The following is a 14,597-nucleotide window of genomic DNA, read 5'->3' on the forward strand; positions in this document are numbered from 1 at the left end:
TTTCATTCGGACGAGTAAATATATATATATATATATATGTTTAAGGCAAAGCCCCTTCTTTGACCGTTTGACCCAAAGTCATCAGCACAGGTTAATGTGGGGTTAGGTTGGGGATGGAATTTGCAAATTGCAGCTGCATCGTTCAAAGCAAAGCAAAGCCTGTGTGTGATGGCACGAGGTGAAAGCTCCCCCCAAACCCAAACCCCCATGTGATTTCCTCAGCCTCCTCTTCTTCTGCTTTGCTTTGCTTCCTTCGCTCTACTGTTTTAATAAGTTTTTTTTTTTACCTGCTTTTGCAGACATTGTCTTTCAGTCTTTCGCCAACTTTAGCCGCTGTTTATCTCATTTTATTGTTTAAAGTATTTCTCTTGGGATGGAAGGATCCACACCTCATGATGATGTTTCTGAAAGGTCAAATTCTCATTGATGACTGCTTTTGCATTATTTTACTCCATTTGTCTTTCCCAGGAGCCAGATCTCTCTCTCTCTCCCTCTCTCTTTATATACATATATATATAAATGAACATCCCATTCATATAACTATACATTTATGAATATCTTAATTAGGCTCCTTCCTCCATTCAAAGATGACGCGAAATGGAAAGTTGAAGTAGTGCGTAAATGAGAAACCAACCCAAAGCAATAAAAACCCTAAAAGAGATTTCATCAATTCACATCCAATTTGCAAATATTCAAGATTCAGATATTAAGTGCCCAACCATTATTTGATTGAATCCTATCTTACAAAGTCCCTGGTTAAAGATACCATATTTTTATAAAATGTTATGGGGTTTTTTAGGTTTTATTTACATATAACTCTTTCTTCCAATTTTTATTAAAAAAAAAAAACTCTTTTTTTCTACTATCTCAGTGACACACTCCTTCACATATATAGATCTCATATATTCAGAATTTACTCTAAAAATACTCTCAACTGAGACAGAATCCTGATTGATAAGAAAAGAAAAATATTCTACTCTTCAGTAACTGGTATAAACTTTGTGGGTGAAGTTATAAAATTTGATAAACAAACCTTTACTGTCTTATTCATTCCAATTCTTTCACTTGATCAACCTCAGTAACTCATCTTCAACTCATCAAAAGGTAAAAACTCTTTGGTATTTTCCATTTGCAACTGTGAAAGAAAACAACGCAGGACCCAAAAACCAAAAAGGAACTGTAATTTGGAATCCAATCCAACCCCTTCAATTAACAACTCTTCCAAAAGAGGCCGCAGCACCAAACTTGCCATGCTCTTAACTAATTGTGTATATTTTCAAGCTGCAATCAGCTCCTTAAAACCAAAACTTACTCTTTGTATGTTATTCCATTATTAAGATAAGAACATAATTAACTCATCGATGTAGACCATTCAACAAGTTAGTTGCAACAGCCAGTAAGTAAAATCATCTGTGATTGGCTTGGAGCTACATTCTTGCCTGGAAAGGAAAATTTTGCTTGGTAGCATGGAATGTTAGAATAGGCATTACTATATAAATAACATTGTTCATATACATAAATGTACATGTGCTTTTTTTTTTTTTGGGGGGGGGGGGAGGGGTTTCTGAGCCTGACGTTATTCACTGCAGGAGATTAGATCCAGTGGCTACAAGTTGGTGTGTCTTAATTAACTCTTTTTAACTGTATGGGAAGTGGGTTTCCAATGAGATTTGATGAAACCAAAGGATTATACAGGTTTACCATGGGGAATGCAATTTTAAACAGCTTAGTCAAGCTCATCTTCCTTCTCATTTCCTAGGATGACTGAATGATTTTGTTCAGATTTTATTATATTTTTGCACATGAAGCTTTTAGATATTAAATTATAATCATTAAACTTAAAAATTCCAATTCTCTAGTAAGTTGACTTAAGGCCTTTAATTTCAGAAATTTTCTATATCCATTGTCTAGCTATGTCTTAACAAACATATTCATTTGAGATTTAAAATAAAGGAATTTTGTTTTTACTGGGGATAGGCATAAGCATCAACCAGGATACTCAAAGAATAAAATGTAAACTAAATATTTCAACTCTTTGAATATTAAAAATCACATGGGAAAAACAAAAACCTTCATAATTTCCTTTGACATTTTGATTCCCTCATTTGTCTATCTTACAATTTTTTTTTTCTTTCATAATCCTCCAGAAGAAGCAGTAGCAGCAGGATTTTAGGGAGTGTTGATAAACTGCTTGACATTGTTGAGCACTTCAAAAATGCATGTGGGATATATAATATGCAATAAAGTTTGTAATGTCAATTTATGACTTTGAGGATGGAAAAAAACAAATATTTAAAATTTTGGGTTAAATACTCATTTGCCTCCAAACTATATGACTTTTGTCACTTTGGTACTTTGGGAATAAAAATTCACAATTCAGTACTTAAAATTCAATTCCATCAAATTTTGACTAACAATGTTAGTCAAATGTTGACGTGACAAATTTTAACCAAAAAAAGTATGTCATGTGTCATTATTTTATTTTTAATTTTTTTTAATTTAAAAAATATAAAATTCCAAAATTTCATATAAATTTTATTTTTAAACATTTTTTGAAATAAAAATTAAAAATTAAAAATTAAAAATATAAAAAAGTGAAAAGGGAAGGAGGGGGAAGCATCACTTGTCAGTGACGGCATCTGGCCGGTCCAAAACAGGTTCGACCTATTTGTATCGGCCTAATGGATTTGTTTAGGACATACTCCTTTCTCCTTTCTCCTTTCTACCTTCCTTCTCTTCGCCGCCCCTTGATCTGGTTAGCGTCGCCGCCCCTCTCTTCCCCTGCCATCCTCTCTCATCTATCTCCTTTTTTTCTCCTTCCTTTATCTTTTTTTAATTTAATTTTTTTATGCTCAAAACTAAAAATTCACATTTTTTTAATTGCTTAAATTTTTTATATTTTATTTACTAAGGATTTGCCAATGGTCCCGTATGACATGGCAATGACATACTCGACATGTAGTTGGTCCTCAATGTCATGTCATTTAACTTTTTTACAGAGTTTAGGATTTGGGGTAAAATTAGTGACAGAACTTAAATTCAGGTACTAAATTGAGAACATTACTTCTTTTGGTCTCAATGTTATAGAAAGTATAAAGTACAAGAACTATTTTTATATTTAACCGTAAAATTTATGCCGGAAAGGCCGTCGGCAAAGGAAGTTTCATGTTATTATACCTTTCATTAGATAATCATATAACGTATTTCTTAATGTAATTTTCCAGGAAATATAACGCATCATGCTTGTCCCACGAACATTAAATAACCCACATTAATGGCAATGAAAAATAGATTTCACATTTATGATTCTATAAAGTCTGAACTACTACCCATACCACAAGCAAAAGAGTATCTCAGTAGTCTAAAATGGATGATAACTCTGTCGGTCCACTATCAATTCTACATGTGTCCGTACGCAAGTTTATATTTTTATTTAATGTTATTACATTTTATTTTTTTTTATCGATGGAAGTGAATGTAATTCTCTCACAGAATCAATCCAACATTCATTGCATCAATGGGGAAAGGGGGAGTTAATTTTCTGCTACTGATTTATTGGAGAACAGGATTAAAAAGGACAATACGAGGGGCTTTGGGGCAGATGCCAACCTAGTTGTTGGCAGATTCATAATTTTTGGGAGACACCATGATTGATTGAAGTTATTTATTTATTTTATTTTTTGGCTAACATATTATTGAATGAGACTCCCTTGGCATATAGAAATCTTGTTGTTTTCCCATATGAGTGGGTTAGAGAATTTAAAGCTATTACTCTCTCTATTTTAGATTATTTCAACGATATTGATTTTTAGAGTTTAAAAATAAATTTAAATTTTTATATATTTAATATTAAAATTAAAAACTTTTTTATAAAATTAAAATGTTTTTATTTTTAATGTTAAAAAGTATAAAATATATAAAATATAATTTTAAAATATAAAAAAATAAAAATTTTAGATATTCAAAAAAATAATAATTTTAGAATATAAAAAAAAAAGGAGATAGAACAACTAATTACAACAACTATTTTTATTTTGTGTGTCAATTGTTTTTAAGTTCCAAAATAGATGCAAGTTAGGTGTCAAGTCATGAGAAAGGAATTGGTTAGAAAAAATTTGCAAAAATTGGTAACAATATTCAAAGTACAATTAAGGGAATCTTGGCCCATTTACATTTGGATTATTCTCTTTTGCTTTTCTTTTGGGCTGAGTAATTCTCTTTTTCTTTCACTTCAAAACAACAAATAAAAATAAAAAATAGACACAAAATCGGAAGATCTTCATGTGCTTTAGCCTGTTACAAAGTTCTCAATTTCCTGTTTGGGTCCGTGAGCTCTCCATTTCAGTTTCATATGGACTCGGCTTCAGCCCGGCCTCAAAATCCATAACACTAGCAGCAGCAGGCTGTGTACGCTAGACCTAGTTCACGTCAAATGATTGGGGCTGTTTCCTTTTAACATAACTTAGTAAACCCAATCTCCCTCCTTCACTAAAGAATAGGCCGAGGCCTATGATTCAAGGTTATGGGTTGCCTTTCGACACTATTTTTGTAGATAAATATTTATTTTAATCATCATAAGTTAAATGTATGGATAAAAGATTTGAGCTGGTATACTGTTGGGAAGAAGTCATTTATACCATTGCAGTATGTCAGATTCGTCAGGATTTATTTTTTAAACCATGGGCAATTGCCAATTGCCAACTGCCAACGATGTCCACCCCCCATTCATGTTAGGCTGGCGAGAGCAGAGTACCAGTGTTCTTCAGTGGGAAGAAACTAACCATGTTATGTATACTTTTCAAGATGAATGAAATGTTAAAGTGATATTATTTTATATATAATAAATATTCAAGTTGTGTTTTTTTACTTATAAATAATTAATTTTATATTAGATGTTTAATAAGAAATACTACTATTACTTTCATAAATTTTTATGTGTGATAAAATCTGTTAAAATAATTTATTTTATATTTAATAATTATATATCATATTTAATAAGTATATAATTTACTATAATATTATATTCAAATTACATCTTTCACTTAATGATAATTAATTTTAAATTAAATACTTAAAATGAAATATTATTAGTACTCCCATAAAGTTCAAGCTTTAAGAAGAACTTAAAAGACACGCCGAAGGCAAACTACTCCAGATCTCCCAAGGTAAAAGGGAACCCATAAATGAAGCAGCTAATGCTTTAACCATAACTGCACCAACTCCACTCTTGCTAAATTCATGATGATTCTCAATAATTTCTTTCCACATGCTCCACCACCACTCAAATTTCGAAAACTTTTTCTACCTAAAATAAAGAACAATGGATGAGTTTGAAGTTGCTTAAGAAATCAATTTCCTCTGCCTTCTTTTTCATCTTTCACCCTTTCCATGAGTAGAAATAAGCCATCAATACTTGTTTGTTTTTCCACTTTGTATCATGTCAATCTTGATAAATTGACCATGCAACAAGTAAATAGATAGTAAGAAATAATGAAACGTCAGGCTATTTAAAAACAAATCAATCATGAGAGAAGGAGGCAGTCACCAACATATATATCCCCTGCTACACCAAAAAGCTCCTCTCAAAAAAAAAAAAAAAATCTCCCAAAGAATACAACGGAATGATATATGATGATGTAATGTAGCTCAAATACGAATAGTAAAAAGCCCCATCAGAGACTACAGCCAGTAATAATGGAAAGGCCCAAAGTAAATGAACACTGGAACGAAACATAGCTAAGACTCCGACAGAGAGACTTGTCTAAAGCATCAAACTGAGGAGAGCCCATCCCAACACCAAGCTCCCTACCATCTTTTGCACGGACCATATTTTCTCTACTCCACTCTGCATTCCAAGTTGAAACAAACAGGAGTAAGTATTTTACACTAAGAAACACTCGTTGTAAATTGTAATTGCATCAGGCAAATGATACAGTATAAACTAGCCAAACCAATTTGGATGATCCAGTAAAAGTTGAGATAAAAGCCTAAAAAACCTGGTTAATAGTGGGACAGGCTCTGGTCAGACTTTCAGAGGTCAGGCCGATGAAAACCTATGCGCAGCTATGGGCCTAAGCGTCCTAGACTAAACAAGCTTTTTGGGATTCGCCTCGTGTTCCCCAAATCACAGGTACAACTTTTTGCAGTCCTTTTGCCACCTATCATGACGACAATGGGTAGCTTCTGCTTTGTACAACACCGATTGCCAGTTTCTTAGGCACAGATATGTACTGGGAACCACCTGATCTGTCCCGCATTGATGCTTAAAGTTAAGAAAGCGTGAAAATCTAACAAATTCACCAGCACACTTTCGAGTTTCGACATGCTTTTGAAGCTGGTAAGAGATCAGAGCTTAGACTTCCATATTTTCCCATCAATCAGATCTTCATACCTCTTTATACCACTATGGGCTTGATCCCACCAGATCTTGCTCCACACAAGCAAGAACTGTCTACATCCTAGTTTCATGTTAGAAATTAGAACACTCCTGTATATTTTTGCTACATTACGCAATTAAAACCCCCCGCCAATAAAGCTTCGAGAAATTAACTAACTGGGTGCATTGAATGGGATGTAACTAAATACTACTAGAATAAACACAGATTAGTACTAAGTGATAAGTAGAGAAAGAAAGCTATATGAGAGAATAAGAGAAAATATATACCACATCAGTGCCAGCTGGGCCTGGTGAAGAAGCCCCGAGGCTAGGTGCAGGGGCCTCAGTTGGTGGAGCCGGCGGGCTCGAGGTCAAGGGAGATGGCGCTGGAGACTTAGCTTTCTTCTTGCTGGGTGCGGGAGCTGGAGTTGTGGCTGGAGGAGAAGCCAATGGAGCTGGCGGTGGGGTTGCTGGAGGAGGAGTTGCCGGGGGAGGAGTAGCGGGTGGAGGAGAAGCAGGTGGTGGAGTGGCGGGAGGTGGAGAAGCAGGTGGAGGAGTGGCGGGAGGTGGAGTAGCTGGTGGTGGCGAGCTAACGGGTGGGGGAGTTGCTGGAGGAGGAGAGCTGGGTGGAGGAGTTGAAACCGGTGGTGGAGAAGCTGTCACTGGAGGTGGTGATGAAGCAGGAGGAGGAGTAGTTGAAGCCGGTGGTGGAGTGACGGTGGGAGTAGGCGGAGTAGAAGCAGGTGGCGTTGGAGGGGTCGGCGTGGATGTAGGAGGAGCAGTAGGAGCTTGGCCTAAAACCCCTGCTACACTAATGCAAAACAAAGCTGATAGAAATAAAATTTTATTATTAAGCATCATGTTGGAACGATGGTAAACCTTGTCCCGCGCACCCTCTCAGCTTAAACTACACACACTCCGTCAAAAATTTTCAGACAGGGAGGAAGAGAAAGGATGACGAAGAGTGAGTCTAACGGAGGGAATACAAGATGGTATTATATAAATATTGGCTGAAGAGAGCGTGGGAAGCCTGGAAGGAGCCGACGTGGGGGGCCCATGGGTTTCTATACCAAACCGACCTTTTGGTGTCGTGGCAGCTGATTAGAGTCTGTCAGTGGGGTCCATTTTTGCATGTGATGCTGATTCTCTACTTCCATCTTAATCGACTTGCCACAATGGCTACCAACAGGGTCCAATTGTCGCCACGTGGTGTATCATGGTTCGATAAGGTAAAAAACAAACAGATGAGGTGGAGATGTGGGGCTTGGTTATTATGTCATTTTGATGATTATAATTGATGGGTTAGTTACTCTTACCTCTCAAAAAAAAAAAACAGAGTAAGCGGGTTAATGATGGGTTAGTTACTGTCACTTCTGGTAAAAAAAACAAAAAGGGTTTTCTGTAGATGAACATTTTTGTCAAAACTTTTGTCTATCAAAATTGTAATGTATGTTATCATCGTTTTAATTTGGTAGTTCCATGATTCCAAATGTTTTATCGACTTCCAATCATGCAATAGTTTTTTTTAGTTTTTTTGTTTGGTTTTGTTGGAATGCTTCTGATTTAAGCATAGTATGTGTCCTTACAGGAACAGAATGTGAAGGAAGAATGCCTTAGAATTTTTACTTAATAGATAGTTTGTCAAACCAAGATTAAGGTTTTCTAGAATCTATCGTTTTCTCTTTGCATGTCTCAATTTGACAATTAATATAATTTCCAGGTTTAGAATAAAAGAAATTTCATTTAAAAATTTCAATTATAAAACTTAACAATAGGAGTGATTCTTATTCTATACAATTTTATTTTATGATTGAATTTTTAAATGAGAATGTGATGAAAATTTCTCTTTATGCCGTAAAAAACCTTTAAAAGCGCAGTTCACTGACCTATCTTGGGTTGGCAACAAATTTTCACAAAATCATGTGGAACATAATTTGGATAAATTAAGAAATGAATTGCATGAAAATTTTTTATATTTTTGTGCAGTAGCATAATTATAAGTGGGGGAGGACTCCATCTATATATGAGCTGGATCATTTTATATATGAACTGGCAAATGTAATTTGTACGCTAAGTTAAATGTATACTTTAAGTGATTAAGTTAAGGAAAAATCATCCAGATTTGGTTGGTATGTTGAAGCATCTGCACCGCCTCTATTCGTAGGGCCCGCTGCACTGTCACGCCACGATGCTGCTGCCGCACCAAATTGTTCATCCTCAACATCAAGGCTATTACTATATAATTGGTATAAATTTTATATATTTTCATAATTATATAATAATATTTTTCAAAGATTATTTGAAAATTTTAAAAAATAAATATATTTAAAATTAATTTTCTTATAAAATATTATTATATAATTTGCTAACAATGTATAACATTTATATAATAATTATGCATCAAATATAAATTTTATCGAAATATACATTGCTATATATTTTTCAAGTATTTCGTTTTCATGTAAATATCAAAATTAGCTGCAAGCTTTTGTTAAAGAATTACCCAAGTTTAATAAATTACTTAGGTTTTTAAATAAAAAGTTTTAATTCTTACTCTAAAGCAGTGAAATTATGCATTAATTACTAAATTAAATGTTGAACGCAATACATTATTAATTTTAAAAGGGATTAATATTATTTTTGAAAGAAGGAATCAAGATTACATTTAATTTGTCACTATAATATGACTTAATATTAAATTGTATCATTGTACTTGAATTTTATTGAATTTTGTTACTATATTTTTAATTTAATTTAATTTTTTGATAAAAAATAATGTAATTGCAATATTTAATGCAAGTTATAAAATTTGGCCAATTCTTTTGTTTTTTGTTAAAAAAGTTAAATATATGACATTAAAATTAAATAAAATTGAAATGCAACGTCAAAATTCAACATTAACCTATAATATAATAACAAAATTGACAATAATCTAAAATTAAAAGTAAGTACGTACTTGCCGTTCCATATTTGCTTCCTCCATCTCCATTAATATAAATAAATAAAAGATTAAATGGTGAAATGTCATTTTTCATGTTTAAATTGATCCATCAAACACATACAAGTGTCAAATTTTGAAAAACATAAGGAAATCCAATGTCGAAAGAACTACTACAGGAGAAAGACAAACGAAATGTTGACAATGAAACTAAACTGGAGTACTTCCAACTAAAATTGTTGTAAACAAGAAAAGCCTTAATTTTTGGGAGGGTCCTCGTCTCTAACAGAAATGATTAACTTGGTTTCACGTGTCCCTTTGGAATTGGTGGCCTATTGCACAAAAAAGATAAAACGTATGAGAGAAGAAGAAGAGGCGTTGCTTTAAGATTCAAACATTTGGCTGTTTTGCAATTTTAGCCACTGCATTGCATGATCATCAATTGGATTTTGATCTTTGTTAATGTAATTCTGATACGGTGATCATGAATTTTTTTTTTTTATTACATTAGAAGAACAAAGCTTTAGTATAAATAAAAAAAAATTTAATTCGAAATCGAACTTTTGATATCTCTTTAAATAATTTTAATCACTAAACTAAAGGTTCGAGGATAAATAATCATCGATTTTTGTTGAAAAATGAGATGTAAAATATGTCTGATCATTAATGTAGATTTTCTCTATGCACACTCTCTTTTTGTTTTTTTTAGCTTTTTTTTATATATATTTTTCGTATATAATTGATTTGAGTATTGAAATGCATTTAGAAATATTATTTTGGATATTTCGTTTTTTTTTTTAGATAAGTTAAACATACAATGATATCCCCGTCATGATTGATTTAACAAGGGCCCTTCCATCTTACTTTGGATGCTCTTATCTCTGCTTAGCTTTATTTTCATTTACTAGAGAAACAACAACACTTAAAATTTATGTTTATGAAATTGTAGGAGCTGAGCAATTCAGCATGAGAAATGGTGCACAGGGAAAAGAAGAAAAAAAAAAAGTGCAAAATTAAAGTGGTCCATGGGCAGCTTAGAATAGAAGGGATAGAGGTGGGGATCGGGAGGTTCCCGTCGGTTTAACAATCATTATTCCAAGTCAGATGTGATGTAACTGATTAACCACCTCCTGTTGGCCCATACATTTCTTTCCAGAAAGGAGATATAAATTGACCTCCTCTTTCCCTCATGAATTGAACCTGACTTTTGTGCCATTTTTTTCCAACTGGAAAAGCATGTGGCTTAATCAAAACTACTGATGTCAATTAATCGTAACAACCTCAACTCAGATCTGGGACGTCTCTTAATTAAATGTCGTACCAATTAAGGTTAGTGACAATTAAAAAAAGAGAAAAAAACAAAGCCATGAAATGAGAAGGCTGAGACTGAAATTTGTGCTTGTACCATTCCATCTCTTTGTTTCTCTACAAGCGGGGATGGAGAGGCTGCGTTTGGCTTTTCACTTCAATTGACCTGTTTTGGTTGTGATCATTCCTAGTATTTTCTAACTAAAAACCTTTTTTTCGTTAGTAGGAAAAGGGGTTGACTTTTGAACTTTTCCAATTCTAGCACAAGCACATGGTATTTCATTTTTATTTGGCTATTGATTTAGGATTTGGTTTGTCCTCACCAAACACTGTTTTACTTTGCATGTTTGCCTAGAGTGGTACAGTCTGAAATGTCATTAGATTTCCCATGAAATTATAGCAAGTTCATCTAAGCAAAATACAAATGTTAATTTTCTTGTTCTAAAAAATGTTCTCCAAAAAAATCTAATATAAAATTTCGGTAAGGCTGTAATATATCATGATGTTAGAATAAGATAACTTTATTCGCTTAAACTTTTCAAAATAAAAGGTCCCTCATTTGCTTTTTTTTTTTTCTTTGGTTAGACCTTACTTGCTTAGTTTATCAGTGTGTATAAATTATAAAATCAACAATTCTATTTGGCATTCACCAAATTAGTAAAAAAAACTAAGACTTGTATTTGAATGTAGTAGTAATAAAAAATCCTTAAAAAAGCATATTAAATTATCAATTACTTATGTGTAGGGATCTAATAGAATCGAGTCGAGTTTATGTAATAAAAAACTCAAGTTCAATTTAAAACTCGTTACTTGAAATTAGACTCGAATTTAAACTCAATCGAATTTTAATTTTTAAATTCAAATTTGATTCAAAATAAAAATTGAATTACTTAAACTTACTCGATTAAGTTTATTTAATAAAAAAAGAGCTCAATTTTCACACTTGGTTTCAAGTTTGATTATATATTCGAATTTGAACTTTAACTCAAATTGATATACAAAGATAAAATAATAAATTTTTAATTAAAATAATAAAATATATTAAAATTTAAAAACAAGATTAGATTTATGAACTACTCGAACAGGACATTAAAATATTCAATTTCGATTCACTCGATAAATCAAATCATTGGAACTCAAACTTCATTTAATAATAATTAAACAGAATTTAAATTTTATTTAAATCAAACTCAAATAATTTATCAATATTAATATATTATTTACATCACTATTCACATGTAACGTGGCATTGGAAGTATATCTTCATCCTTAAAGTTTATTTTTATCACTTTTCTTTTCAGTTTTATATAATAATATGTGTAGTTTAATCTAATCATAATTTACAAATAATTTACTTTCAGTTTTTAGGTTTTATTTGTACGTTTGTTGAGTAATATATATACATATATATAATACGAGATTATGAGAATTTGGACATATATTGAATTTTGTTCTCTTATACGTGTGATTAATTGTAAAAATTTACATTAAAAATTTAAATTTATTTTGATTATGCTTCCCACAAGAACAAGTTAAATTAAAAAAAAAATAGTTATTATAAAAAAGATTATTAATAGTCACGATAATAAAGTTATAGAACATTATTATTTTTTTTAAAAATAAAATATTATCAATAATTGTGTGATTTATTAATAAAATGTTAGATTATATTCTTAACTTCAATGATTATGATTTAAAATTTTGTAATCTCAATTATTTAAAATAAATAGTAACTAGTTTTGAGATTTGTATGGTTTTGGGAGTTTGAATTGCTCCTTAGAAGATTACATTCGGGTTCATAATAATAAGCCTTTTTCTTATTCAGAAAATTTACCCAATTCCTATTTGTTTTGGGTTTCTCGGTCCAATTGGATCATAGTTAGAAGGGAAATGGGCTGGTCCATATGGAGTCCATAGTTAATTTCGTATCTGATAAAAAATCGTAGTTTCCTTCTTATAAAAATTTAAAATGGTGCTAAAAAATATAAATAAAAGGAATAATAAAACAAAGACCCTATCTCTTCTTCTTCGAAAAACAAACCCAAAATCCAAAAACAAGGGGATAACCCAAAACCCTGCTTCCTTCCTTCAGCCTCTTACCCCGAACAAACATAAAGGAAAGAAAAATGGCAGCCTCTTCGGCCATTTTCTCCACTTTTATCTCGCCTCAAACGGCGCCGTTCTCAGCCAAATCCTCGTCTTCTTCGTCTTCTTCGTCTTCTTCTATGCGTCTCCTTCTTCCAACTAACGTGCGCATGGTACGAACCATGACTCTGGCCATGGCTTCACAGCCCGCCACTGGTCCCCGACCGCTACGTGGAATCATGAAGCCGCGCCGTGTGTCGCCTGAGATGCAGGCTCTCGTCGGAGTCCCCGAAATTGCCCGAACTGAAGCTCTTAAGCTGATTTGGGCTTACATTAAAGAGCACAGTCTTCAGGTCCATTATCTCTTTCTTTTTTTTTTCTTTTATCCCCTTTAAAATATGTTATATCCATTATCCTAAAATGCGTTTCTGTGTTTGGTTATTGTGAATTATGGGTTTTATTTTTATCTCTATTTCTTGTTATTGTGAATGTATATCTTGGCTTTCTTGGTGAATAGATAAATTTCGATTGATAAATATATGGCTTTCACATTTCTTTTATTTGGGTTTTTTTCTTTTGGATAAAATATTGCTATTCATGAAACTGCCTTTTTGGTTGATGCTCTACTCTGTTCTATACATATATTGTGATGGACTTAGAGTGGTTCTATTGGGTTCTTCCTTTCATTTGGATGTTTTCATATATCTGCCTTAGACATTTAGGAATTTGGAACTCTGGGTTTTGTAGATGAGTTTCTGTATTTGAAGTTGATGAACATAATTATGTGCTATTTCTTTGATTACAATGCAATGTAGGCTTCGTTGTTATGACTTATCTTGACGAGGTTTCTTTCGTTTTAAGAGTATTATTAATAGTTAGTGCCACTGTATGTTTGGGATAGTTGTAATTTGTTATGTTGGCGAAGGACTTACTGTTAGTCCTCTTGGATAAAAATAGAAGCTTTGAAGCCTTGAAAACAAATACATTGATAATAGTTAATGCTGTTGCCTGCATTTGGGGTATTCATCATAATGACTTATTAAAGTTATGCAATTTTTTTATGTGGATCTGAGTTCGGACTGCTACCAAGAAGCCTTTGTAGGAAGCTGATGGCTCAAATATCTATTCCTACTCAAGAAATGTTTCATGTTGGTACGCTTTGAGGAGACATTTGGATTTGTAATGAGCTGATCCCTACTAGATAACATTTTTGAGTGATGCATGTAACTTTGGTTGTGAATAAAAGGTCTTGTGAAATTTAGCTACCAGGGTATGATGTTCATTTTCTTGTGGCTGTGGAAATTGGATATGTACTCGTGCTCTGAATCTTACCAACACGGTAACCCGTAAATAACCAAGTGCTCTGAATTTTACCAACATGTTAACCTGTAACTAACTTGGTTATTTCTTGGCTTCTTGGCCATTTCTTTAGGACCCTGAAAACAAGAGGATTATAATTTGTGATGAGAAGCTGAAGAAGATATTTGGAGGGAAAGATCGTGTTGGATTTCTTGAAGTTGCTGGGTTGATTACTCCTCACTTTCTTTGATGCTCCCAGAGAGAAAGATTCAGTTTGCAAAATACGAAACAACCTCTGTTTATGGGGCGTATTTTGAAGATGTTGAAGAAAACCATGCCTTTTGCATCCTTCAATTACCAGTAGTTTTAACATTACTACTTGCGTTCACCGAGTGCCTTTAAGTTTTTTGTTTCTGGATTTCCTAATATGTAGACTGTTTTATGCAAATATTCTTAGTGCCTTCAAAGCTTATGCATGTTATTTTGCAGTAGCCTTTTATAAATGGCTTCAAATCCAAAGTAGCACTTTAAAAAAGGTTTTCGCTTGATCGATTAATTTAATAACTTTGGCACCGAGTGAGGGTATATTGT

At 32.8% G+C, this 14,597-nt stretch overlaps 2 protein-coding genes across 2 annotated transcripts; one reads left to right on the forward strand and one right to left on the reverse strand.

Annotated features, from left to right (window-relative positions):
* Positions 1-5,504: 5,504 nt before the first annotated feature.
* On the reverse strand, positions 5,505-7,353 carry LOC111308311 (uncharacterized). Its single transcript, XM_022906630.2, has 2 exons — positions 6,665-7,353; positions 5,505-5,845 (listed from the first exon to the last, which is right to left on the reverse strand). Exons 1-2 carry the CDS (start codon positions 7,235-7,237, stop codon positions 5,762-5,764), a joined length of 657 nt encoding a protein of 218 aa, XP_022762365.2. The 5' UTR covers positions 7,238-7,353; the 3' UTR covers positions 5,505-5,761.
* Positions 7,354-12,599: 5,246 nt separating this feature from the next.
* LOC111309002 (uncharacterized) lies at positions 12,600-14,500 on the forward strand. The gene is made up of 2 exons (XM_022907745.2): positions 12,600-13,060; positions 14,140-14,500. The coding sequence occupies exons 1-2, from the start codon at positions 12,749-12,751 to the stop codon at positions 14,254-14,256; spliced, it is 429 nt and encodes a 142-aa protein (XP_022763480.1). The 5' UTR covers positions 12,600-12,748; the 3' UTR covers positions 14,257-14,500.
* The last annotated feature ends 97 nt before the right edge of the window (positions 14,501-14,597 follow it).

This window comes from Durio zibethinus, chromosome 2 (assembly GCF_047325235.1).
Source record: "Durio zibethinus cultivar Kanyao isolate XHJ-2024 chromosome 2, ASM4732523v1, whole genome shotgun sequence".
NCBI lineage: Eukaryota > Viridiplantae > Streptophyta > Magnoliopsida > Malvales > Malvaceae > Durio > Durio zibethinus.